This window comes from Telmatherina bonti (genome assembly GCF_933228915.1).
Source record: "Telmatherina bonti genome assembly, chromosome: 6".
NCBI lineage: Eukaryota > Metazoa > Chordata > Actinopteri > Atheriniformes > Telmatherinidae > Telmatherina > Telmatherina bonti.
The window spans coordinates 9,866,659-9,893,941 of NC_136624.1; the positions used below are offsets into that span (position 1 = coordinate 9,866,659).

The 27,283-nt window shown below is 39.2% G+C and overlaps 1 protein-coding gene across 1 annotated transcript in view; it reads right to left on the bottom strand.

The window, feature by feature from the left end:
* Window positions 1-27,283, bottom strand: part of plekha6 (pleckstrin homology domain containing, family A member 6) — a gene marked incomplete at both ends in the record, with an annotated part of 69,427 nt that overhangs the window by 31,861 nt on the left and 10,283 nt on the right. Inside the window, 5 exons of the mRNA XM_079242861.1 lie at window positions 9,605-9,705; window positions 16,913-16,985; window positions 20,716-20,820; window positions 22,144-22,252; window positions 22,773-22,890. Of these exons, the coding sequence (XP_079098987.1) occupies window positions 9,605-9,705; window positions 16,913-16,985; window positions 20,716-20,820; window positions 22,144-22,252; window positions 22,773-22,890 (506 nt within the window). The remainder of the gene's footprint in view (window positions 1-9,604; window positions 9,706-16,912; window positions 16,986-20,715; window positions 20,821-22,143; window positions 22,253-22,772; window positions 22,891-27,283) is intronic.

The window sequence follows — 27,283 nt, forward strand, 5'->3', positions numbered from 1 at the left end:
TAGGTATTCTGATGAAACGAGTTTCTGACATGAGAAGGGAGTGGAAGCTGGCTCTGTGACCTGTCAGGGTGTGTCAAACAAATGCTTTAAAAAGAAAATGAATAACTAAACTAATGACCCTCTAGGACCAATCTGAGGTGAGTCCTTTATCCTCACTGATACTATTTCAGATTGGGAGCTGGGAAAACAGATGCTTCCAACCCTGCAGCAGACAGCTGGAGCTTGTGGACCACCAGGGTCCACCAGGGACAAAACCAGACTATTGGTAGTTAAAGGAAAAATGGTTCTAAAACTAGTACTGGAACGGCTGTGATGAAAAAAAACCTAACTGAGACCTCCTCTGTCTCCATATTTATCCTGTCTGTCGCCTGAGTCCTCTGTATTCATATCTGGAGAGACCGAACCGGACCAAGGTGCAGTTCTAGTCATCCCTAGGTTCTGAAAACCAGCTCAGAACAATTATATTGGATCATTCAACACCAGTCTGAGTCAGAAAAGTTTCTGTGCTGTGTGTCTGGAAAGGCAGTCAGCAATACAGGAGCATTTTCAGTCAAAAGGTTCTTTTACTTGTTACAAGTATATTTATCTTTCTTATCTGTCCTTCTGATGCCATGTAGCGCTTCTAATTTCTCGAGGTCAGCTGCCCAGATCCAGTTAGTGCAGGGCTCCAGACCAACTTTTTGCATTGGTTGCACCAGTGTTCCCAACTTGTCCATTTGGGTGCACCAGCAGAAAGTTTAGATGTACCCTAATTTTTACAATGCCGTGCTCAGCAGCTTATCTTTTAATCAGAACACATAGACATTGTGTTATGATCAAGACATTTATGGCACGTCAGCTGCTCTGTGTCACTCTGCAAATTCCACCCTGATGACGGGGACATGGTGAAAAAACTCTTAAATTACTGAGTATAACAACCACATTAGCAATTTCCACCATATTCCACAAATCAATACTGTTGCTGTGATTGTCGTCTTTGTTGTTCTTTGCATGCAGGTATTAATTTCAAACCAACACGTAACATAATGTGCAGCTGTAGATCAGAGGTGCAGACCCCCCAGGAAGTATTTCATAATTGGTTGGACATTTAAGGTGGCCATGGTAAACGTGGAGAAGTTGCCACTTCTGCATTTCCGCTGACGGGAGGTTGAATGGATGAGCGAGGTGGTGAGAAAGTATAAAAATGTATGCTAAAAAATGATTCAAAGACACAGACACTACTACGAGCACAACCCTGACCTGCTAAGTTTTTCTTTAATTATGAAATAAACTGATCTCTCACTTGATAAAAGCTTACATCAATATTTGCCTAATTAAAATTGCTTACTTTTTAAAAGTTTTATAAAAAGTTATAACTGTTTGCTAACATTTTTGCAAATATTAATCAAACTCGATATACTTCCCAGCAACCACTGGGTCAAAGCCCTTAACAGGTTCATGAAAAAGTTTTTGCATATTTTGCTAAACAACATTAGAAAAACATTGTTTTAGACTGCCCAGACACTTTTTGAGCAGAATAAAAATAACAGGAATAACAATTTAAAAAAAAAAACTAAGTACAATAGAGAATGACTTAATGAATTGGATTAATTTGGACTGTCATTTCTGTCCTCGCAAACGGATGAAACTGAACAAAGTTATCCTGAAGTTCTGGTTCTGTTCTGGGGACTGATCTGGACCTCCCGGAGCTGATTGTCCAGAAAAGAGGGCTGCACAAGCTCGTGAACATGATAGACAATTCTTCACATCTATACAACAGTGAGGAAACAACAGAGTGTGTTCTGCCAGAGGCTGCTTCAGGTCCCGATAAAACAAGGGAAGATACAGGAGATCATCCAGCAGATATAACTGTTACAACCATTAATGGCTTTCTGGTTTTTCATGCTGCATCATTTTTTTCCCCTTTTTCAAGTTTTTTTTTTTTTTTTCAGATCATTCAGGTCTGGTTTACATTTTATGAAAAGTTCCGTTTTGAGCTCTGCATGAGTTGTAGTGTTGGGAGATGAATGGGACAAAGAACTGGGTGATCTGATACCTTAGCTCGGCTTTGCTGTCGGAAAATAGAGATTAAACTTCTACACAAAGATACAACAGAAAAAACCTACCTGTAGGTGAGGCACTCACTCAGACACATATAAGAACAATAAAACACCATTAATCTATCTCCATAATAGAGATGCCTGGTTAAACCTGCACACAGAGATGTGAGTTGTGTATGCCAAACCTACTTCTGGATACGGTTCTGCTTCTATACATGTCTCCAGGCTAAAACCACACCTTTCAGAATCAGGCTTTAAATCTCCTGGTAGAACAGGTTCCAACAATGAGCTGCTGACAGCATCTGCTCTGAGGAGCGGATATCATTTATCAGTTAGCTGATGTGTCAAGTTTTAGTCACACCAGCATCAGCAAGGGTACTACTGGATCCAATCAGAGGGGTTACCACTGGGTCCAGAGAGGGGGTGGGGGTCACCAATGGAACCAGACAGAAAAGGTATCACTGGGTCCATAGGTCCAGACAGAGGGAATACTACTGGGACCAGACAGACAGGGTCCCAATGGATCCAGAAAGGAGAGTTACCAATGGGTTCAAACAAAGGGTTTCCAAAGGGACCAGAGAGAGAGGGTACTACTGGGTCCAGACAGATGGAGTGCCTCTAGGAACAGACAGATAAGGTACCACTGGGTCCAGAAAAATGGGGTATCAATATTACCAATTGGAAAGGGTACAACTGGGACGAGACAGAGATAACTTAACTGAAAATAAAGAGTACGCCACTGGGATTTCGGGGAGTTAAAAAAAAAAAGTCTTTTGATACACTTGAACATGAGATATTGATTATAAGTATGGGGTGAGAGGAGGGACACTCAGCTGGCCTACAAGTTATCTAAATGAAAGAGAACAGTATGTGCAAAAATATGAGATTAAATAAAAATAATTGAGAGCAAAGTATCCAGTTCCACAAGGCTCAGTTTGGGGACTATTATTTATTTTGAATGTTAAAGTTTTAACTAGTGATACACACCTACTTTCCAGTAGGGATATTTTGGAAAAGCTTTGAGGATACAGTTGGAAAATAACTGTTTAACCATAAAAAATCCAGCCCATGAACAAAATGATCAGATATGTCCAATTTTCTAAATGTGAGGTCTTTATTTGTCCATTTAACAAAATGTAAAATAAAAAAGTACCAACATTTTTTCGAGATATTTACCATTTTTTACCATATGACATGTCACATTTTTATAGTGTAATTTTCTGCTTTCTGTTGTCCATTAAGGTGCAGAAGACAAACATAAGATTGTGTTTCATGGGATTTCAAGCAAAGTTTGTACCATTTAGGTATGCAAAATGTCTCAAAAATTATTTGTATAATATATGTCATACTGGGTTCTTATTCTAAACTAGAAAAAATGGTCTGATAAATTAGCTTTAAATTCAAATAAAATCAAGTATGTAATATTTCTCAATAAAGCAACCAGCACTATAGTTCTAACTTATTCTGTTAGCATTTGAGACAACAACAAAATAAAAAAAATAACTAAATCCACTTATTCAAAAGCAACAAACTCACTGTTAATAAAACTAAAAATACTGAAATGTGAAGACCTAGTTTTAGTATTGTTCAAATAATCAAAGTTATAAATGATCAACTACTAAAAAGTTTGAAAAGGTTTTCCAGTTGAGAGAGAGTGAAATTAGTTTGAGATAATGATAAAAACTAACAAACAGATGTGAGCACAATGCTAAATTTTACTTTAAGTTCACTACACCCAACAGCTGTAGTAAACACATAAAATCATGTTAAACAATAGGTAATTATAATCAAATAATGAAAAATGATATAATTAAACGATATTAAACAATCAATGAGGTTTACTGAAAATAATGCATACTGTGTATTATGATGAACAAAGGTTGGATATTGTTGTTATGTTTTATAGTTTCTGGTGTGCTTAATATCCCGATGAATTGTTGTGAAAGTGTCAGTATTTAAGAATCTTCATCGAAAAGGTTGGGATAAGCATTTTCTTTCATCCTATAACCCTTTTAAACTTTGAAAGGTTTGACTTTTTGTGAAACATTTATTTGTTTTGTTTAAACTTTAGCTTGTGATAAAATACAAATAGCACTCGTTTCAAATTGACCAAGCGTTCTCCACTATGAGGACTCACATGTATGGTCCACACTAAGCATTTCCACTTATACAGAAAATTTTCTTCATACAATTTGTCAACAGGGATGAAAGAACAAACTACAGTCATGTACTTTAGTTGTAATTTATTTTTTCAGCAAGTTAATGAAAACCTCAGCATTGACCCTCCCGTTGCAGAACTCCTGCAGACAGAACAGCTTAAAAAATGCATTCCTGCACTTTACTGGGTTTATATATGTTTGGACTGTCACCTGGAGGGAAACCGATAAGACAGCTGTGAAGTAGGCATGCTGGGACAGGACCACAGACACCGACACCCAGAAGGAGGCAGTCCAATCAGACAAACCATGACACTGCTTCATTTGGTCTTCCTTCACAGCAAATTCCAACCATGACAAAATATCTGAAGTACTTCCCACTTTTAATCTGAATATGTTCTCCTGGTTTGGCACCGGAGCTGTTTTGACCTGCAGTCTGCTGAGTGCTGCTGGACTTTCTGGACCTTTTACAGCCGGTTTGCTGCTAAACAGATCAAACTGTGTTTGACAGTAACTGTCGGCACCAAACTGCAGAGCAATAAAATACTCAGAAGGCTGAACATTTTTACAAATTACAAAAACATATGAAGATAGAAATAAATAAAGTAGAAATGATTTGGTGCAGCATCAGTACATTACAGAGAACCTTTATAATACCAAATACACACTTAATTTAAAAGAGATATCAAAGCAGATCATACAAAAACAAGAGTGCAAAAACACAGAATGACTCTGATGGAACTGAAACCATCACTGACAAGTGGAACCATCACTGTCGGATGGAAACATCATTGACTAGTGGGTAGTCCAGTAGGAGGTGGAGGATATCCCAGCGGGATACACCTCAATAAGTTAGAACATCAGCTTTGATTCAGGAAATCTTCCCACAAAAACTCTGACAAACTCTGGAGTGTGCTTCATTTATAAGCCCTTGTTCAGACGGCAGTGATGGTGAATTTCTGCCTTGATGAGCATCATCAGGTCTTTCAAAGCTCCTAAACAACTTGATTTGTTCATAACATGAAGATTTGCCTGCTCTCAGTGTATGCCAGTAAACCTGAATCCAGAAGAACCCATTGGTCTGAGCTTCTTCGTCTTTCTCTGGGAGTCGTCATGAAAACAGAAAAACCTTCATCTACTTTGCTGGGCTTCTCTTCAACTACTTGAAAACCATGAAAATCTGATTATGTTAGTTATTTCATGATGAAATGTTCAACTTTTTCTTTTACGGGAAAAGTTCACGAACTGTCAGAGTGTGTGTTTTTGCATTTGCACTCTGGGTGAATGAACTGGACTTTGAACTTGAGCAGAAAGAACTGTTTGCTCTCAAAGTGCAGATAAAGTGGACAGGAACCGTAATTGGCTGAAGCTGCACAACTTGCACCATCTTGTTTGTACTCAGCTCCAACACACACAGGATCCAGCTCTCTCTGTGGGATTCACTCAATTTGTTTGTATTAAACTGGTGCTGGTTCCTGATTATCTCCTGCTCGGGTTGTGGAGTACAGATAAATATGAGCTCATCCTATTACTGTTAATCCAGACATTACTGAAGCTGTTTATTCAAGCAGCTCCAGAAACCCTGAAAAAAGTCGAGTTGAGGCTAAAAAATTAACCTGAAACCTTAGCAATGTGGTGTCCAGCAGAAAATTCCTGAATGAGCTATATCCTAACATCTAGTCTACCTCAAGAACGACCAAACATCAACCCAATATCAGCAAGATCAACCAAACATCAATCCAATATCAGCAAGATCAACCTAACATCAATCCAATATCAGCAAGATCAACCAAACATCAATCCAATATCAGCAAGATCAACCTAACATCAATCCAATATCAGCAAGATCAACCTAACATCAATCCAATATCATCAACATCAACCAAACATTGACCCAATATCAGCAACATCAACCAAACATTGACCCAATATCAACAACATCAACCAAACATCAACCCAATATCAGCAACATCAACCAAACATTGACCCAATATCAGCAACATCAACCAAACATTGACCCAATATCAGCAACATCAACGAAACACTGACCCAATATCAGCAAGATCCACCTAACATCAACCCAATATCAGCAAGAGCAACCTAACATCAATCCAATATCAGCAACATCTACCAAACATTGACCCAATATCAGCAACATCAACCAAACACTGACCCAATATCAGCAAGAACCACCAAACATCAACCCAATCTCAGCAAGATCAACCTAACATTGACCAAATATCAGCAAGATCAACCAAACATCAACCCAATATCAGCAAGATCAACCTAACATCAATCCAATATCAGCAAGATCAACCAAACATTGACCCAATATCAGCAAGATCCACCAAACATCAACCCAATATCAGCAAGATCAACCTGACATCAATCCAATATCAGCAAGATCAACCTAACATCAATCCAATATCAGCAAGATCCACCTAACATCAACCCAATATCAGCAAGATCAACCTGACATCAATCCAATATCAGCAAGATCAACCTAACATTGACCCAATATCTGCAAGATCAACCAAACATCAACCCAATATCAGCAACATCAACCAAACATTGACCCAATATCAGCAACATCAACCAAACATTGACCCAATATCAGCAACATCAACCAAACATTGACCCAATATCAGCAACATCAACCAAACACTGACCCAATATCAGCAAGATCCACCAAACATCAACCCAATATCAGCAAGATCAACCTGACATCAATCCAATATCAGCAAGATCAACCTAACATTGACCCAATATCAGCAACATCAACCAAACACTGACCCAATATCAGCAAGATCCACCAAACATCAACCCAATATCAGCAAGATCAACCTCACATCAATCCAATATCAGCAAGATCAACCTAACATTGACCCAATATCAGCAACATCAACCTAACATCAATCCAATATCAGCAAGATCAACCTAACATTGACCCAATATCAGCAAGATCAACCTAATATCAATCCAATATCAGCAAGATCAACCAAACATTGACCCAATATCAGCAAGATCCACCAAACATCAACCCAATATGAGCAAGATCAACCTGACATCAATCCAATATCAGCAAGATCAACCTAACATTGACCCAATAACAGCAATATCAACATAGATCAAACCAACGTCAGCAAGATCAACCTAACATCAATCCAATATCAGCAAGATCAACCTAACATTGACCCAATATCAGCAACATCAACCTAACATCAATCCAATATCAGCAAGATCAACCTAACATTGACCCAATATCAGCAAGATCCACCAAACATTGACCCAATATCAGCAAGATCCACCTAACATCAATCCAATATCAGCAAGATCAACCTAACATCAATCCAATATCAGCAAGATCCACCTGACATCAATCCAATATCAGCAAGATCAACCTAACATTGACCCAATATCAGCAAGATCAACCTAATATCAATCCAATATCAGCAAGATCCACCAAACATCAACCCAATATCAGCAAGATCAACCTGACATCAATCCAATATCAGCAAGATCAACCTAACATTGACCCAATAACAGCAATATCAACTTAGATCAAACCAACGTCAGCAAGATCAACCTAACATCAATCCAATATCAGCAAGATCAACCTGACATCAATCCAATATCAGCAAGATCAACCTAACATTGACCCAATATCAGCATGATCCACCAAACATCAACCCAATATCAGCAAGATCAATCTAATATCAGCAAGATCAACCTAACATTGACCCAATAACAGCAATATCAACTTAGATCAAACCAACGTCAGCAAGATTGACCTAACATCAATCCAATATCAGCAAGATCAACCAAAAATTGACCCAATATCAGCAAGGTCAACGCAACATTAACTCAACGTCAGCCAGATTGACCTAACATAAACCCATTATCAGCTTAATCAATCTAAAATCAATCACAGCTAAATTAATCTAGGGATTGGTGAAGTGGTCCTAGAAACGTGTGAAGTTGTTTTAGGAATAAATGTCCATGTCATCATCAGAGAGTGCCAACCAGCTGGAAGTGGTTCCTGCAGCAGCTGCAATGGAATATCTAGCGGAGTTTATGAAGTGAAACAAGGAGCAGGGCAGGCAGAGCGACGTGGACTGCAGCAGAATCCAAATCTGCAGCAGACTTCTACCGTGATGCGGCACAGGTACGGAGAATTTGATGGAAAACTAGATAAATACAATTCCAACCCCGACATGCGCTGCTTAGCCATGTACCGGTGCACCTGCACGCTTCACCTGTAGGAGCAGAGACATAATCTGCTGGATAACTTCTGAATAGCTGATTGAAAATAGTGCTGATGTTCATGATAATATAAAAAAATCTATGACTGCCATCATATAGCCCAGCCCCTCCTTATGCCATGCTGTCTGTGAGTCACTTCAGGTTTTTATTTTACCAATGTTAGGGTTGCGCAAACTGGAGTTTGGACTTTGTTTCTGTGGCAAACAAGGCTATGATTATTGCTTTATACTTCCTTCAGTAAAACATTTGACTATTTGATTACATGTAGCCCAGTATTACTATAATATCACCAGATTGTACGGAAACATTGTTTTCCCAAAATCTAAATAATCTTCTATTTTCGTAACTAATTTCTTCTTTTACTTCGTGTATTAACGCGTATCACCTTCAGTCCAGGTGTGGTTTTTATTGGTTCGTCTTGGTAAAGTTACAGAATCCAACCATTCTAGTGTAAAATAATATTTCTTTTTTTTTTTTATTTTGCAGATGACTAGTGTGTTGTGTGTGTCCTCCTCATAACAACATGAGGAGGGTTTTCGCTGTCAGAAGCAGAACAGGATGAAACAGAAAATACCAGACGGTGCCGTATCATCATCTTCATCACAACTATGTGGTGTATCTTAATAAACTAGTTTAACCTGCAATAATATGTGAAGGCATACCTATTACTGTTTGTCAGTAAAACCAACAAACTAACAACGAAACTGTCCGCTAAATAGTTGCTAGCATTCCTTTCAACAAAACCAGCAGGCATTCTCAGACCGTCCCAAGTACATGAGCGTCTGTTTGTGTTTCGGTCTAACCCTAACCCTACATAGGTTGTGTGCATCTTAATGCTCGTCTTCCCACACTGCAGGAAGATGAGCTGCATACAGTCTGCAGGCTTCCACAAGGTTCAGAAAGTTATCATGTTGGCTTCAAAGGACTGAATTTGGAACATCATTAGGTATTCTGCTGTGGAATGGGCCGAAAACCAGCTGAGCCTCAGTGAGGGTTTCTTTAATGAATTCAGACAGCTGCAGAGTTTCTGAACACGTCTGTTAAGAGCTCCACCAAGCTTTCATCTTAGATACAACACGACAAAGACCCAAAAGCAGACAGCGCTTGTCTCCATTCACCCCGTCCCTCCACCAACATCTTACTCACCTTAAAGGCAAATCTGCGGGTGATGTTATCTAAAGGTTCCACTCTTCCAACACGGAAACTGAGCAGCGGCAAACTCCCCAGCACTGTGTCCTCCTTCTCATCTGTAAGAAAGAAAATTGAGATTTGAGTCAGAAGCTGTTAGGATGAATTCAACAATATGAGATGTGGAAGAGCTGAATCTTTTCCTCCAGCCAGCTGGAGAAGACATGAGGAATTACAGCTGCCCTCCCAGAACAGACGTCCATTATGGCCACTGGGAGGTTTCCGTTTACACAGAGAGAGAAGGTGAAGGAAAGAGGCATGCTGCTAAATAAAGGAAATAAGCATGAAAATTTGATCAGCAGGAGGAGAGATCAGCGTGTCGTCCTACCTGGAGGGAGCTGTGAGTTGCCGCTCCGCTCGCTGTTTGTTTTGGTGTGGGTGTGAGCAGAAAGAGAGAGAGAGAGAGAGAAAGAGAGAGAGAGAGAGATCTGAGGGAGGGGGAAGGGCCAGACCCAGCATACAATACAGATCCCTGATAATGATCAGCCCATGTGACTCAGTGTTGCAGGAATCTTGGCTCCCAGTCAAATGTACCTGCTGCTTGTCTGAACCAATCAGATAACAGCTGCATGTACACACTCGCTGTTTCGGCTGCTGTCAATAACGCACACACACAAGGAAGGATTCATTCATGCCTCCATGCTGGAACCAATAAAAACCACACCTGGACTGAAGGTGATACGCGTCAATACACGAGGTAAAAGAAGAAGTTAGTTACAAAAATAAAAGATTATTTAGATTTTGGGAAAATGATGTTTCCGTACAATCTGAAAAATTTGAGTAAAAAGCAGTTTAAGGATGAAAATCTATTCAGAGGTGACCACAATCAGATGTCCATATTTTCCCCAAAATGCACTTCTGCCTCAGACTGCAGGTTTACTTGTGGTTCAAATGGCACATTCACACCTGCTTTTTTAATTCAGTCCAAGGGCAGTGTGTCTCAGTTTCGGTCCTCAGGCCCCCCTGCCTTATCTGTTTTAGACATGATTCTCCTCCAAAGCACCTGAGTCAGACTACTGAACTTCCTAATCAAGTACTTTGCAGCCTGTTTTATCAGCTCTTTATTTCATTCAGGTGTGTTAAAGTAGGGTTGCCAATAAAACATGCAGGGCAGGGGGGCCTGAGGACCGGAATTGAGAAACACTGGTTAAGGGAATTGTGAATGTGCAAATGGACGCATGAAAAATACAAGAAACAGACTACAAAGTAGTGTTCACTGTGAGTAAAACAACCAAAACATGCGTGCATGTGGGATAACAGGCGCTTCTAGCCAGGAGAAATGGTTCCCAAAACTAGCCAAGTCCCCAAATGTACCACTGGAAGCAAATCCTTCAGCTATCAAACCCCTCTATGTAGAACCAGCGACTAAAAGAAGCTGAACAAACTGATCTAGAAGTTTTGGTTCTGTCCTGAAACTCCTGAAGCCAATAGTTCAGAGAAGATTCCTGCACAAACTTCTTCACATTTGATGAAACAACGGAGTATGTTCAGTCAGAGGCTTCTTCAGGTTGGCTGCAACAAAGAAAATTACAGGAAACCATTCCTGCCAGCACCAGGAACAAAAATGTGAATGACAATGATCCACACCAAAACAAAATTTTACGAAAACAAACAAAGAGCCTGCGATGGACTGGAAAGCTGTCCAGGGTGTACCCCGCCTTTCCCCCAAAGACTGCTGGGATAGGCTCCAGCTTCCCCGCGACCCTTCATCAGACTAAGCGGTTAGGATGATGAATGAATGAATGACAACAAAGAGCAGAAATATTCCAGTGCAGCCCACAGGTCAAGACATCTGGGCAGCTTGTTAAAGGCAGCGCAGGAGATCCTGGAAGAACAGGTTGAGCAAGCTACAGCATGAAAATACACAATTCAGAAGTCCAAACCCTTTTCTTAAGAATAAACATTGGAAGCCATGCCTCCAAAGCACAGAGACATGCAACGTTTGTACCTGAGGGTTAGACAGGGGAGGGACAGTGGCAGCTGAGTTTGATAGACATATTGCCATCTAATCGTTCTGAATGGTTGGATTGTGTTATTTCAGTCCTGTCCGTTCCAGGGGTGACTACATTTATTTATGCCTGCATTAGAGCATATAACTAACTGACTGCAGTTTGGGTTTGAAGGGGACTTTAAGCAATATAGTAAAAAAAAAAAAAAAAAAAAAAAAAAAGCTCCTGGAAAGCATCTCCTATCCTGCATTTAACCAGCTGAGTGTTTGTTGTCCTTCTCAGCTTCCTCTAATCTCAAAAAGATCTATGAAAAAAACGGTTCTTGCTCTCGAGCCCACAATTTTTTTTCTCTATCTGGCCAATTCACACTCTTAAGAAATAGGGTGTGTATCAATGCGGGCAGCAGTGTCTATGCTTTTATGTGCAATGAACATGTTTATTTTGTATTTAAAGAGGAACTTCATCTGCGGCATGGCGGGTTGTGCACATGTCCAGGTTCGTCTGTTTTAATGCAACGTGTTGCAGAAATGTTTGTACTTTTTCACCACCTCGATCAGCAGCTTTATCAGAACAATCTGTTTAACCTGCATCAGCTAAAATGCAGAAGCGGAAACTGTCCGCTTCATGCCTTTTTGTGTTAACCACACCCACTTCAAATATCCGACCAATCACAAAATACTTTTCAGAGTCCCAGGAGAAGAAAGTACTGCCAACCCTATGTGTCGAGAACCGTCTTCAACCAAGTCCACGAGAACAAAATCATCTCTTTTTATTCTTAGGGCCTCAAGAACAAGAACAATTCTTGCTTCTTGCAGATTACGTAGCAGGCTTAACTCCTGGTTTATTCTCGTCATATCAGACGTCGGTTGGAATGAAGCGCAGGTAAGGAATAGGAACAGAGTATAGCTGTTCAGTATGATGTGAGAACAGAAGCAGTTTCCTGTCCTCGGAGTCCTGGACGCCCGCCTGCTGCCTCATGCAGAACACTTTGGTTCTAGTTCACATCCATCCCGACCTACTTTGCTTCAGGTCCATGAAGCTACAGAAAAGACGTGACTTTTATTTCCTCACTTCTCTCAACAAATGATGCGTTCTAGTCGAGTACTTTCATACAATAAATACTAAGTTAAAGTAACTATCAACAAACTTATATTATACATATATACAGTTCTGCTCATATTTATTCATTTATTTATTATATTTATTACTTATTTCATTTAAGAAGGAAAAAAACAGCTGCCTGTAAAATAAGCTGAAATTGACTAAAGTGATAATAAATAAAAAAATTTTATGAAATTCATGACATTATTTTCTAATTCTGGTTCAATAGAAATTTTTTTTTTTTTTAAAAAAGCAAACAAATAAGATAATTTATTACATGTTACATCACTCATAAACTAATATTTAGTTGAACAATCCTTTAAAGTTTCCGCTCCAGTCAGGTGTTTTCTGTTCCTCTCAGTCAGACTTCTGCACCTGTTGACAGGTATTTTGTCCCACTGTTCAACAGAAAAGTGCTCTAATTTGTCCAGGACTGATTTGTTTGTTTGTTTTTCTTTCTTCAACTCAATTAAATGAAAAATCAGTGTCTTATATGAGTAAATTATATTTTTGCAAATTTTTAGTTATTGTTCCTTTTTTTAAGTCTCCAGTTATTTGAGTGACTGTTGTAAATTCAGCCTTTTCTTTAATGAAAGGGGATGAATACAACATTGGTGCTATATTTAGCAAAGTTTCAGAGTCTATTTAAAGACAAAGCGAGCATCAATAAGTCGAGCATCTTTTGTGGCGGTATCAGAGACTCTAGGTGAGTAACAGTAAAAGAATGTGTAGTTTTCTCTTCTCCGTTAGCAACAGCTGCGCAGTCCCCCCCCCTTCTTAAACGGCACACACAAAGCTTGGTCCTCACGCAGCATCCAGCTGCTGTCAGAGCAGGCGCTGATCACTCTGCTACATGACCAGACTGAAGTTGCCACTAGCTGATCCCACCTCGCTTTACTGTTAGATATTAACGTCTATTAATAAGGTTGTAATGAAATCTTGTGACAAATAAAAAAAACGACGAAGTAAAGTAAAAGTTGCACAAAACAAAGGTGGAAATAAAAAAAGGTTTTAAGGACACCAAGGGGCAGCTCATTCTAAGACCGATAAGTTTATATCAAAGAATTTTGTTTTATTATTTGTAACAATTTAACACACAAACATATAACACTACCCCCATCCCATCCCACCCCTCGGGACCAGTAGTCCCAGTAATCTTGACTGTGAAAGAAAGAAAACAGTACTGTACATACTACACACATCTATATCAGTGGGTCACTGGTTGATAAACATCAGATAACAATCGTGAATCAAAGCAGCTGACATGTTCTCAACAAAACCTATAAATGGCTGCTGGCAAGCGTGGAATTTTTCAACACATCCTCTGATGGTGAACGTTTTCTTTTCTAAGTGAAGTGGATCATCACATTTCTGATCCATTTGGGGTTGGGAGTCCTTCCATTCGGTGAGGATCAATTTTCTGTCCAGCAGAGAAGAATATGTAATCATAATTCCGAAACAACCTCCCTCTTTCTGAAAGGTCTGCTACGACTTTAAGTGGTTTTAGTCTCTCTCTCTTAAAAACTAATCTCTTTAAATTCGCTTTTAACCCCGAAGAGCAGGACTACTAGGCCCCCCTTTTTTTCGCCATATATTGTCTATTTAATTGTTTTTTATTCAAGCTTTTAAATGCTGATTTATTTTATTAACCTGTACAGCACTTTGCACACATTGTGGTTTATTAAAGTGCTTCATAAATAAAGTTTAGATTGATTGATTTGATTGAATCATGTTTGAATAAAGTTTGTTCTGGAGGTATTGTGAAGGTATTACACCAAAGAGCGCAATCAAAAGGGTTGGGTGGAGAGTTTGTCCTGTTATTTTGGAATTAGATTCAAAGATTGAGCTCCACAATCCAAGTAGCTGTGGACACGACCAGAAGGTGTGTATTAGTGAGGCTGTGGTCGTCTTACATCGGTCACATGTGGGGGGTCCAGGTCTTTTTTAATCCTTGACAGTTTATCCTTAGACCAGTGAGGGCGGTGCACAACTTTAAATTGTAAAACAGTGTCAGAAGCATATTGATGATGAGATCTTTTGAAGAATCTAGAGCCAAATGTTATTGGTTCTCCCAAGTCTCCTTTCTATCTCAGTGTACAGTTGTGCTCATATTTATTAATCCCCTTTCATTAAAGAAGGAAAAAAAAACAGCTGCCTGTAAAATAAGACGAAATTGACTAAAGTAATAATAAATAAGAATTTCATGAAAATCATGACATTATTTTCTAATTCTGGTTCAATAGAAATATTTTTTTTTTAAAAAGCAAACAAATAAGATAATTTATTACATATTACATCACTCATAAACTAATATTTAGTTGAACAATCCTTTAATGTTTCCGCTCCAGTCAGGTGTTTTCTGTTCCTCTCAGTCAGACTTCTGCACCTGTTGGCAGGTATTTTGTCCCACTGTTCAACAGAAAAGTCTCTAATTTGTCCAGGACTGATTTGTTTGTTTGTTTTTCTTTCTTTCTTCAACTCAATTAAATGAAAAATCAGTGTCTTATATGAGTAAATTATATTTTTGCAAATTTTTAGTTATTGTTCCTTTTTTATTATTATTGTTATTGTTGTTATTATTGTTCCAGTTATTTGAGTGACTGTTGTAAATTCAGCCTTTTCTTTAATGAAAGGGGATGAATACATATGAGCACAACTGTAAGCTCCGCTAGACTGCTCATGTTTTATTCATTAAGCATTGCATAAAATGTAGGACTCTTAGGTTTGATCGCCTCAACATACCGTCGCGGCGCTCTGACTTCATTTGAAAATAGAAGCTGAGAGATTGAAGATGTTCATTATAAAATGTGAATGGATGAAAGTAAGGCGGTATGGTCCAGCTCTGTGTACCAGTAAGAGATTCAGTGGTGGTTCGCAGTATCAGGAAGACTGGAGAGCGGCTGATTCAGAACCAATCTGCACTCTGGGTCACAAAAGAGATCTGCAGCGAACTACCTTGTTCAAAATTCATTTAAACTCATTCTGAATAGTGTCTGCGCTGTTTTAGTCCAAGCTGGACTAAAGCTCCAGCCAGGCGTCTCCCTCTCTTCCACAAGCCTCCTGCCCAGCTCCTTCCCCTCCCGTCTGAGAGAGTCCCGTGGTCTATGTACGTTTAATGTCTACGTTTGTTTGAAAACGCCCCGGTTATAATCAGTAGGAAAGTGAAAGCTGCGTTTTCTGTTGTTTCTTTGTATATTTGTTTAATTTTAATGACACAGAACTCAGAAAAAAACTGCTTATAGGCTAAAGACTGGAGAGTTTTCTGCTGCACATGCACTTCTTCAAAACACAATGGTTGCTATGGGGATCGGTGCGTTTGATTTATTGCACTGGGACGTTTTTTTTGGGGGGGGGGGGTTTGCTTTTACACTGATGTGAAGAAATGAGGGGTAATTCCACCTTGAGTTTTTGCTTGTGATCTCTCATGATCTTTTCTTAGACGCTTATATTCTGAATGTTTATGAATGTTTTTATGGAAGGAAATAGTTTAACATATAAAGCTTTTTCCATTCCCGCCCACTCCACAGACTTACACGTAGCCTACAGTAAAATACTGAAATGTTTTCATTTGTTTTGGTTTTGACTTTTCTATTTAAAAATGCACGAAACGAGAGAGAGATAAAGGTTTTAGCAATATTACTATTTAACTACTTCCCCCCCTGATGGTCTGGATTTGTTTTGGCTTCCATACCAAGATACAGGACATTCATTCTTTCTTTTTGTAGAGGAAAACCGTTATACTGTCCCATTGTTGCTGTCTTATTGTTTTCCATCAAATTTGTTATCTTTGTCAGGTGACTTTCTTCAGTTTTTATTTGGAATCGTGACTATTTCGTACCTTTAGCCCTGTATCGTAATTCGTATTGTATCGTGGGTTTAGCATTTTGTTACCCTTCAACGTATTAATGAAGAGTGCAGATTAAAAATTGCTCTAACATGTTGTAGACACCTAATTATATATAAGCAGCAGCTGCTAGTTAAAATATTTGAAACGACACTTTAACTTTGGATCAGTTTTATCAGGGATGTTTTCTATTTCTTCTTTACTGTTTTACAAGTTATAAGTACTTTTCCAAACATTAATAGAGCTGGAGTTTAGCTGGAGCAGGAGAACCCCTGTACTCTTTGGGGACCCCTCTAGGGTCAGGGATCTTGGCCTGAAGACCCCAGAACCACTTAAGACCCCAGCAAAACCTAAGTAAGGTGAAGAACTTACCTTTGTAGTAGAAGAGACATCTATCGGTGAGGACAAACCACCTTCTGTTCCACTGCTTCACTCCACTGCTGGCCTGTACAAACACACACACACACACACGTCATCTTCATTATTATTATTATTATTATTATTATTATTATTATTATTATTATTATTATTATTATTATTATTATTATTATTAAGCAGGCCAGCAGGAGATGGGTAAGTGGGTGTGGCGTCTCCTCCCTCCCAACACTGCGAGCCGCCCGGCTCGTCTGGAGTACTTTATTTGAATGCATGATTTTAACAGGAAATCCCACACATACAAATCTAGAAGAAGAAAAAAAAGAAACAAAAAAACAAAGCAGGAAGGATCCGAGAAGCTTGGTGTCCTTTGGCTGGGTGGGTTTGCGAGGTACTGTCCCCGCTCAGATGTTATCCTGTTTTTATATAAATCTCTGTATCTTAGGACAGGTGAAAATACAATAACAAGAAAACAAACAGTTTTTGTTATCATTACATCCATGTTGGCATAACCACGTCTTAATTATTTACAATCTTAATGTAAATGATTTATTAATCTTTTTTATTTTATTTTTCTTTTCCTTGTTTTATTTTTTACCATTTGAAGAACTGTGTGTGTGTGTGTGTGTGTGTGTGTAAGCTGTTTATATTCATCATTTTCTTAGACTTTCTCTCAACCATTGGCTTGCATGCCCTCTTTCTGTTTTGATTTGTTTTCCTCTCTAAGAGAGAGAGATTAACAAGGTAACTAAGATCTTCTCTTCCTGCACAAAATGCCATATCAATGTTTGGGTGATGAATTTATTGTATTCCAAAAGCCAAAACACGGATTAAGCATCCTCAAGTAACAAAAAACTGTTATGTTTACTCCAAGGTAAGATGCTAACGCCAACTAGCACACAGCAGTTAGCTACAAGACTATTATTATGTCTACTTTTAAAGTAAAGTAGACGTGCGGTAAGGTTTAACATATACAGTGGGGCTCCAAAGTTTGGGCACCCCTGGTAAAAATTTATTTTAATGTGCAAATAAGGAGCTTTAAAAAGATGGAAAATCTTGAAAAGGCATCAAAGTACAGTTTAGACATTCTTATAACATGTCAAAAAAAGTTACATCCTATTTCCATCATTTAAACCTTCAAAACAGAAACAAAATATGGTGTCTGTAAAAGTTTGGGCACCCTGCAGAGTTAGTACCTTGTACGCCCCCAATTTGACAACAGAGACCTGACAGTGTCCTGGATTGTTTACAGTTAGTGTCTGGAAAGACCAGGTGATGTCAATCTCAAAGGTTTTAAATGCTCAGACTCATCTGACCTTGCCTCAACAATCGGCACCATGAGTTCCTCTAAGCAGCTGTCAAGAACACTGAAACTGAAAATAGTTGATGCTCACAAAGCAGGAGAAGGGTGTAAGAAAATAGCAAAGTGTTTTCAGATGCTAATATCCTCTGTTCCGAATGTAATCAAGAAATGGCAGTCATTGGGAACAGTGGAAGTTAAAGCAAAATCTGGAAGACCAAGAAAATATCAGACAGAACAGCTCGCAAGATTGTAAGAAAAGCAAGTCAAAACCCAAGTTTGACTGCACAAGCCCTCCAGGGAGATCTGGCTGATACTGGAATCGTGGTGCACTTTTCCACTATAAAGAGGTACTTGTACAAATATGGCCTTCATGGAAGAGTCATCAGAAGGAAACTTCTTTTACGTCCTTACCACAAAAATCTGCATTTGAAGTTTGCAAAGGAACATATAGTCAAGCCTGGTGCCTTTTGGAAACAAGTTCTGTGGATTGATGAGGTTAAAATTGAACTTTTTGGCCGGAATGAGCACAGGTACGTTTGGAGAAGAAAGGGCACAGAATTTAATAAAAAGAACTCTATCTAACTGTTAAGCATGGGGGTGGATCAATCATGCTGTGGGGTTGTATTGCAGCCAGTGGCACAGGGAACATGTCACGAGTAGAAGGAAAAATGGATTCAATGGGATTTGAGCAAATTTTGGATGCTAACCTAATGCCATTTGTGAAAAAGCTGCAGTTAAAGAGAGGATGGCGTCTGCAAATGGATAATGATCCTAAAAACACCTCAAGATCCAGGGTGGATTACATCAAGAGGCATGAACTGAAGGTTTTGCCATGGCCTTCACAATCTCCTGACCTCAACATAATTGAAAGTCGATGGATAGACCTTAAAAGAGCAGTGTGTCACAGATGGTCCAGAAATCTCAAAGATCTGGAAGACTTTTGCAGGAAAGAATGGGTGAAGATACCTCAAACAAGATTAGAAAGACTATTGGCTGGCTATAAAAAGTTTTTAAAAGCTGTCATACTTACAAACGGGGGAATAGGTACTAACTATGCAGGGTGCCCAAACTTTTGCAGAGGCCATTTTTTGTTTTCTGTTATTTTAAAAGTTAAAATGATGGAAATAAGATCGAACTTTTTTTTTACATGTTATAAGAATGTCTAATCTGTAATTTGACGCCTTTTGGAGATGTTCCATCTTTTGTTAGCTTCTTTTTGGCACATTAAAATAAATTTTTACCAGGGGTGCCCAAACTTTGGAGCCCCACTGTATATCAGATAAACACCAGTAATGCTGGTTGCCAACATTTAAAAACCGGTTAAAACACAATACAAACATCTACAGGGAGTCACGCATTCAAGTTAGCTTAAAATAAAACAATATCTTGACTCATGCTGCAATAAAAAAAACATTGTTTTTCTTTTGTAAGTTTGTTCCTGGCATGAATAGTCAAGCCGTGCTTTCAGCGTTGATCCTCATATATTTTCTTTAATTTTCATAAAGTTTCCTTTAAAAATGCTTTAAAATTGTGTTGTGATTGGCTCTCATAAACATAGTTGTTCCTCAGACAACAACAGTTTCTTCTTCGGACCACTGAAAAGACACCAAAGCCCAGAACGATGTGATAACTGGTTATCAAGAGTCAGTGCCGATGGGACAACTTATTTCTCAGTTTTTCAGATCATTTAGTGACTGAAGACTAAAAACACTAATTGTGATGTTACTTTCAAACACATGGTTGTTTTTGTGTCGATACCAAAAATACCATGAAGTGGTTGGTAACCATAACAACATACGCCCTTGGGTGAAGTTCTCTATGATTCTTGCAGCTCCTTCACAAGGTGACAGAGGACAGGCGCATTCGTTCAGTCCTACTGCTTCTAGCTTCAACTTATATCTTTTTCTAGCCTTAACACTGAGGGCATCAATATTCCTGAATGACATTATGGTTAATTTTCCATCAAAAGCCAATGGACAAAAGTAAAAAAACTGAGAAAGGGTTGCACACTTCCACATGGATGCTGGTATGTGTGAGGTTTGTTTTCACTGGTAAGCTGTTTAGGTATAAACATTTTGTTGTGCATGGAGAGATAGGGACTACTTTATCCATGAGAGCATCTAACTCTAAAACAAACACTCACAGTCAGTGGCAGAAATAAAAAATAACTTTGGCTTGGTCGAGGTCTGCGACTCAAAGTGCTTCCAGTTCTTACTCTTCTCATTTGTTTTGTGATTATGCTATTTGTGTTTTCTTTTATGCTTCTTTTTGTTGGTTTTTACACCATCTGCAATGCTTTTAATGTTTCATGTAAAGCACTTTGAATTGTCTTGTGCATAAAAGGTGCTATTTTTCCTGCTTTTTGTAAAGAAATTATATATTTTTGCTTCATTTAGGAAGTAAAAAAAAAATTCAATAAATGCTAAAAATCTTTTTGCCCAAAGAGCATCTGGCATCAAAATAAAGATCAGTCATATCAAATGAGTAAAAGTCTTACTTGTTTGTACAGCCATCCTTGTTTGGAAACTTCTGCTTTGGGATTCCTGCGCATGGAGTTGGAGCGCTTCCCAAATGTAGCTGCTTTTCTGGGAGTACGAGACATCTGCAGGTAAGCAGAGAGCAGAGAAGGGGTCTGTATAATGGATATTATCTAGAAATAATTCATTTAGAAATCATTTATTCAGCATAAGGCATGAAGGAGCTGAAAACTAAAAGCTGAATGATTTAGACACATAAAAATAACTTCAACATGTGGGAAGTGCCGTCAGCTGAAGGTATGGCTGGGTGCTGAAAGTGTATGTTCCATAAAAACACTGAAATGTCACCTGCGATCGTCCTCCTTCACAAACCTATTCAGCAGCTTTTCTGCTGGTTATCTGCTTTAACCAACCGTCAACTCTATTAGTAAAGCACTTTAACACAAGAGCTGAAACAAAGTACTGGATATAAAAACATTTTTGATGCAACTAAAACTTTAAGAACATACAAGATACAGCAAAAGTACAAACCCTAACTCTACCTCAACTCGTTTAATTAGATATTGACATAATTATTTTCCGATAATGAGACTAAAATAATGCTAAATTATCAATCAAAACAGCACCATGGAGGCCAACCAAAATAAAACAAAGAAGAATTTATCACTAGCAGATATATATAGAAATAACACAGATCAACGGTAGCCAAGCATCTCAGCATTCTCTCACGTCTTTCAGGAGAAAAAAACAGCACTAAAACAAACACATAACAGACAATATTTACATGTTTACACTTTTCTTCCTCCAGCTGCTCTTTGCTGTTTAGTTATTTATGGTACTTTTTACCTACTATGCTCACAAAACCACCTCCAATCCAGCAGGATTTTGGTTCCACCGTCCCACAATAACATCTTGGCTTTCTCCCCGGCAAACTTTGGAAAGGAAGTAGCTTCATCATTATTTCCAGGTCAAAACAGATGTTTCTTTGCAACTTAGTAGTGATGCTGAGCTTGTTTTATGATGAAAATGTGATAAATAACGGCATTGTCACAGATCACTTTTTGGAGATTTCCATACAGAGTCTGTGAAAACATTTTGTTGCTGGGTTGTAAACCTCCTGGACAGGATGAAAATAAATAGAAAACTTCAGTCGATCATCTGAAAGGTAAGCCATCTGTCACAATTTACCCCACTGAGTTACACACTACAGTTCCTGAGAAACCGTTGAAGATACAAGGGAGAGCGTTCAGGGGATCTCGTGGCGTTTCACTGGTCAGAAGGGAGACGCGTTGTTAGCATCAAGGCTGAGCATTTCTGTCCTGGAACTTACAGAAGACTCGGGTCTATTGTCTTCCTGTGTGTGTGTGTGTGTGTGTGTGTGTGTGTGTGTGTGTGTGTGTGTGTGTGTTTGTTGTTATGTGTGAGTGTACGAGTGTGTGTGAGCTCACCCAAGTGTAAGACTGGGCTTCTGGAGACAGATCTGACACCATATTAGCTGTTTTGGAGTAAATGATCTTCCCAGCAGCAGCATTCAGCTTCCTATCCAAACCTAAGTTCCTGGACAAAACAGCAAAGGTGTGAATTTCATGTTATTTATATAGAAGTGTGTGTTTGGTTGTGTGTGTGTGTGTGTGTGTGTGTGCACATCCATCTTATACTTGACAAGACTCTAGAGCGCAACCAATAAGTTGTTTTCTATTGGTTACAGCGGTGCCGCTGGCATTTCTCAGGTGGGAGTGAAGGACTTTAAGGAGACATTCACACCAGGAGAGTCTAGTCTTGTTGCAGTTGGGCAAAGATTTCTGAAAAGCTCTACAGCTTCACAAACACAACTTCAGTTTGGTTTGTGTTCAAACTGCACTTAACTCAAGCGAACCAAACCGCCTGGGATTCATCACATAGTTGAAACAACTGCCTGCGACGCGGCGATGCTCTCACAGAAACATGGTGTTGCAGGTAAAAATGTCACCGATTACATATCATGCAGGTGGATATTTAGTTATTTTTCTTTGTCTCTTTTCTTATTTTTGTGGATATATGTTTGTTTTTGCTTTTCTTTATTGTCAGGCACCTTTACTGTGAAGCCCTGCCAAAGCTTGTGCTCATTGTGAGGAAAGTTCTCGCCACGCCGCTCAGCCCAGCCACTGAGGTATTTCTCTGCTGCTGGTTCTTTGATTCATGATCAGACAACACAGCTGGAAGCAGACATGGTGAATGATATCTGGCTCAACCACATGACTAAAGCCCCTAAACAGCAAAACAACAGGCTACAGGAAGGTGATCTACGGGTTCAGTGTGATATGATACAACTTCACTTCAGGCTGTATTTACTGTATTGTTGAAAACAAAGGTTGCACATGTGAGGTCATGTTTTTTTTTTTTATTGCAGACGGTTAAGTTTCAAAACCTAAAACCACGGTTATATATGTCCACATGCGGATGTTCTTTCAAGAACCTTCACTTTGGTTTGAGGTTTTTAAAAGAACCATTATTGAGTGTATAAATCTGCATTTCTGTATGGATGACGGGTCAAATCGGAGAAAAATATCTTTGTTTTGTGAGGTACCTGCTATGTGTAGACAAGGCCTTGTCTGTTAGTTGCTTTTCCCTGTGGTCTGTGAAATTATTAATATTCACAGCATTTTCCCCGCTTCACCAGCCTGTTTTTGGGTCCACTTCTCCACGCATCGTGGAAGTTTTGAGTTGAAATTAAGACGGACGAACATGAGATCACCGCTACGGTGAAGAACTACCATAGACTGTATATATAGATGGACAGAGCCTCCGTGATGTCACCCGTAGGTTTCTGAAGAGCTCATTTGAAGCTCGTTGGGCGGTTCCTACCTTCGTCATCTTGGCAGGGGCACCCGGAAAATACAAATATGGGCAAAGAGGTGGAGCTGAGAGGGGGGCTGTGAGCGTCATGGTGGGTGATTGACATCAAGTGATCTCTGAGCCTTCTGTAGCTAAGAGCTAACCCGGAGAAAACAGGAGCTAACCAGCTAACGGAGGTAAGCGGGCTAGAGCTAAGTCACGTTGTTAACCGGCTAAAAACTGCGGTTGTTCTACGTTCTTCTTACTTGAAGCCGGAGATTGGGTACCTGTCAATCAAAAGGACACGCCCCTAAATATGCCGAACTTCAAGATTAAATTACTTTTAAAAGGGCAAAAAAAATTCACTCCCCCCTCAGTGTCATGAAGGTAAACCTGACCTATTAAACGAAAATGGATTGTTGAACCAGGCTGTAAACATGTTTATTTCTGCTTTGAAGTTGGTCTTTTTAACATGGGAGTCTATGGGGATTTGCTCTGTTTTGCAGCCCCTAGTGGATGAAGGGGGAACTGCAGTTTTATGCAATTCGCATAGGCTTCACTTTTAACCGCAGGAGGCTCCGTCCAGCTTTCATATACGGTCTATGAGAACTAAACAAACGAGAAACTGGAATGTGCTGGAAAACATGCAGTATGGTGGAATTTGCTGTTATGTGGTTACATTTTCCATTCACTGATTTAAGTTTTTCACCTGCCTGAGCAAAACGAAGCAGAAAGCTGGATGAGAGTTAAACGTCTCTGCAGTGTGACGTCGCCTGCACTGAGTGGAACCAAGTCTCCCCAGAAGTTCAGTGGAGGCTTGATAATAAATACAATAAATAAATCCAACATTACGCAGCTGAAGAAAAACTGATAGAGGTGCATCAGTTTCTGGTGAAACATTGCAGTGAGAATATTCTGGCTGATAAACTTCGCCAGAAAACAAGAGCAGCCCCCATCAAACTCACTCTGTGTTTGAGCTTCAGCTGGATGCTCCCGAAAGACGATGTGTAGAAAATAAATAGGCCTATTAATCACAGTTGACAACGCTACTAATATGAGAGGCTGCTGTGTATAAAAAAAACCCAAAAACCCTGTTTCTGGATGTTTGGATATTTCCGGATTCCCGAGCAGCTAAAAACATAGGATATAATCAGAGCTGGCCCTAGTTTTTCTGGTGCCCTCGGCGATATTACACAGACACACACTCACACACACACACACACTATCCCAGACAGATACACAAAATAAACCTTTGAGGTTTGACTAATCATTGAACTTAAACACACGAAAAAAAAAAACATTAAATGACAGCCATTATAATTAAAACAAATGATTGTGAAACTGTCAGGAAACGTCCTACATGTGCTTTCTGATATTTACCAGGCCCACAATGTAAATAGGAATGTGTTGTTAATGTTTTGCCTGAAGGTTAAATTAATAATAAAAAAAAAAAAAGACTAATTCATTAATAATTTGATAATATTGCATTTAAGTGCTGGAAACAAACTGGAATGTGAGAGTAAGTTACACGTCATATGGTGTATTTTGCTGTCATGGTGACTTTATTGTCATAGTAAATTCAGATTTTTATAGTTTAATGTGTGGACAAAAACATCCCAGACAAACAGATCAGAGTAAGCTGCATGTGTGTCTAATGTAAATATTGTGACAGATGCGTTCTGAATATATGACAGAGTGTGGATCTATTTCAATACTAAAATAAAATAATAATAAAATAATAAAACACATTTCTGATCCAGATAATGGCGACAGAACAACAAAAAGTCTCATTACTTCAGTGTTTCTACTACAAATTGAACAAATAATATAGTTATATATACAGTATATAGTTACATTTCACAACTGCAGAAGACCGTTCTGGTGAAGAGGCTCTGAAGTGGAGCTGGCCTTCCCAGAGCACAAACTCTCAGATCAGATGATCCAAAACATTTGGGATTGCTCGCAGCTACAAACCCCCCCACCCACAGAGGAAATAGTGAGGACATGTTTCCCAGGGAGACAGTGGCTCCCAAAACTAAAAAATGAACTTTGTGTATACATGCTGACATTTTGCAGAAAAGCAAATGTTTATTTAACATTTTAAATAAATAACTGAATATTTAAAATTACTCGAGTTGTGAGAGGATGTCACTGGAAAATAGATCTTTTTTTTTTTTTTTAAAAATCCTTTTTAAAATTACAGGAAGCATATTTCCATTTAGATGAGAACATCTTTTTTTTTATAACTAGTCTTGTCCAACATAATATCATCAGAATGACAGTCTGTATGTTAGTACTGCTGGACCTGATGAGAGGAGTCAGAAAAGGATGGAAAGAAAACAGAACAGAAAAGAAAAATAGAAAATAAAGGAGAGACAAAGACAAACCCATAGAAAACAATCCAATCCAAAGAGATGCTACAACTTTCTACACCTGAGCAGAAACGCAACAAAGGACATCCCATGTTCCCTGAAGGAAGACAAAGTCAACAACTGTCAGGAGCACCGGAGATAAACAAGCTAAAAAGAAACCATGTATTTCAGTAAAAAACAGAAATACACAGAGAAAATTAACTGAAAAAGTCTGTTAGTGAGTAAACCTGCAGGACAACACAGCGACTGTAGCTGCATTTCCATTCCACTAGAACTGCACAAACACTGAATATCGCAATAAAAACAACACTAATGGAAACACCGACATTTAAATAAAAATTTCTCAAATATCACAAACGTTTTTACACTTTCATGTAGGGGTTTTTCAGACATTTTGATGTTGAAATATATCTGAAAAGTGCAATGGAAACACTTTCTGGGTGTGATGTGGAGGGTTGTGACCAGTTTATTTTTGGTAAAGATGGTGCGATTCGGAACAAACACCAGCTAATTTCAGGGCTTTAGAAAAAACAAAAAGGAGAAAAGCTCCAAAAAGCCACAGCAAATTCTCCGCAGCAAGTAAAAAATCCTAAAATAACACTACATGGCTACCCTAATCCTCATAAAATCTTGTCAGCCAAACGCTATTTTACAAGAACTGCACTAAACACTGTCCAACGGAAACCTTACAGATCAGTTTTTGTTTGTCAAAACATACAAATTTCACTTTTATTTTGCAACAAAAATGTAATGGAAGCGCAGCTTGTTTCAGCGTGCAGAACATACGGAGGGAAAAGTGGTGCAGAGTGATCGTGCCAATGCAACCTCGCCTTTACAAAGATCAGAAGCAGGCCAGGGGGACCTAGAGAACCTGGCTTCCCCACCCCAAAGACATTCCTGTGTCTGTCCAGGGGGCGGCAGAAGGAGACCCCAGTCAGAGCCCCCAGAGTTAGGGGCCACAGGCCACAATGGGCCAAGACCAGCAAAAGCAGGCTCTGCTGGGCACTAGCTGTCTAGGACGGACAGAGCGCAGTCCCTTGGGTCCCTAGAGCGTGAAAGAAGCCCCCACAGGTGGAGCAGCCACACACCACACAGGAGGACCAGGCCCTTCTATACAACTACTACCTAGGCGCCAGTTCACAACCCAGTACCCCATTCACACACCCCAAAAACGACCACTCTCCCTTTCCCCTCCCATTTACGTGCACTAAACTCCTCCTTCCTGCAGCCCACTTACCTCTATTCCGCCACCCTAAGCCCTCACTCACAGTCGACGTATTTAAATTTGCATGGAAGCTTGAGTCTATCCCAGCAACCATCAGGCGAGAGGCGGGGTACATCCTGGACAGGTCGCCAGTCCATCACAGATGAAGGTTTGTTTTTTCAAAGGACTTTGGAAAAG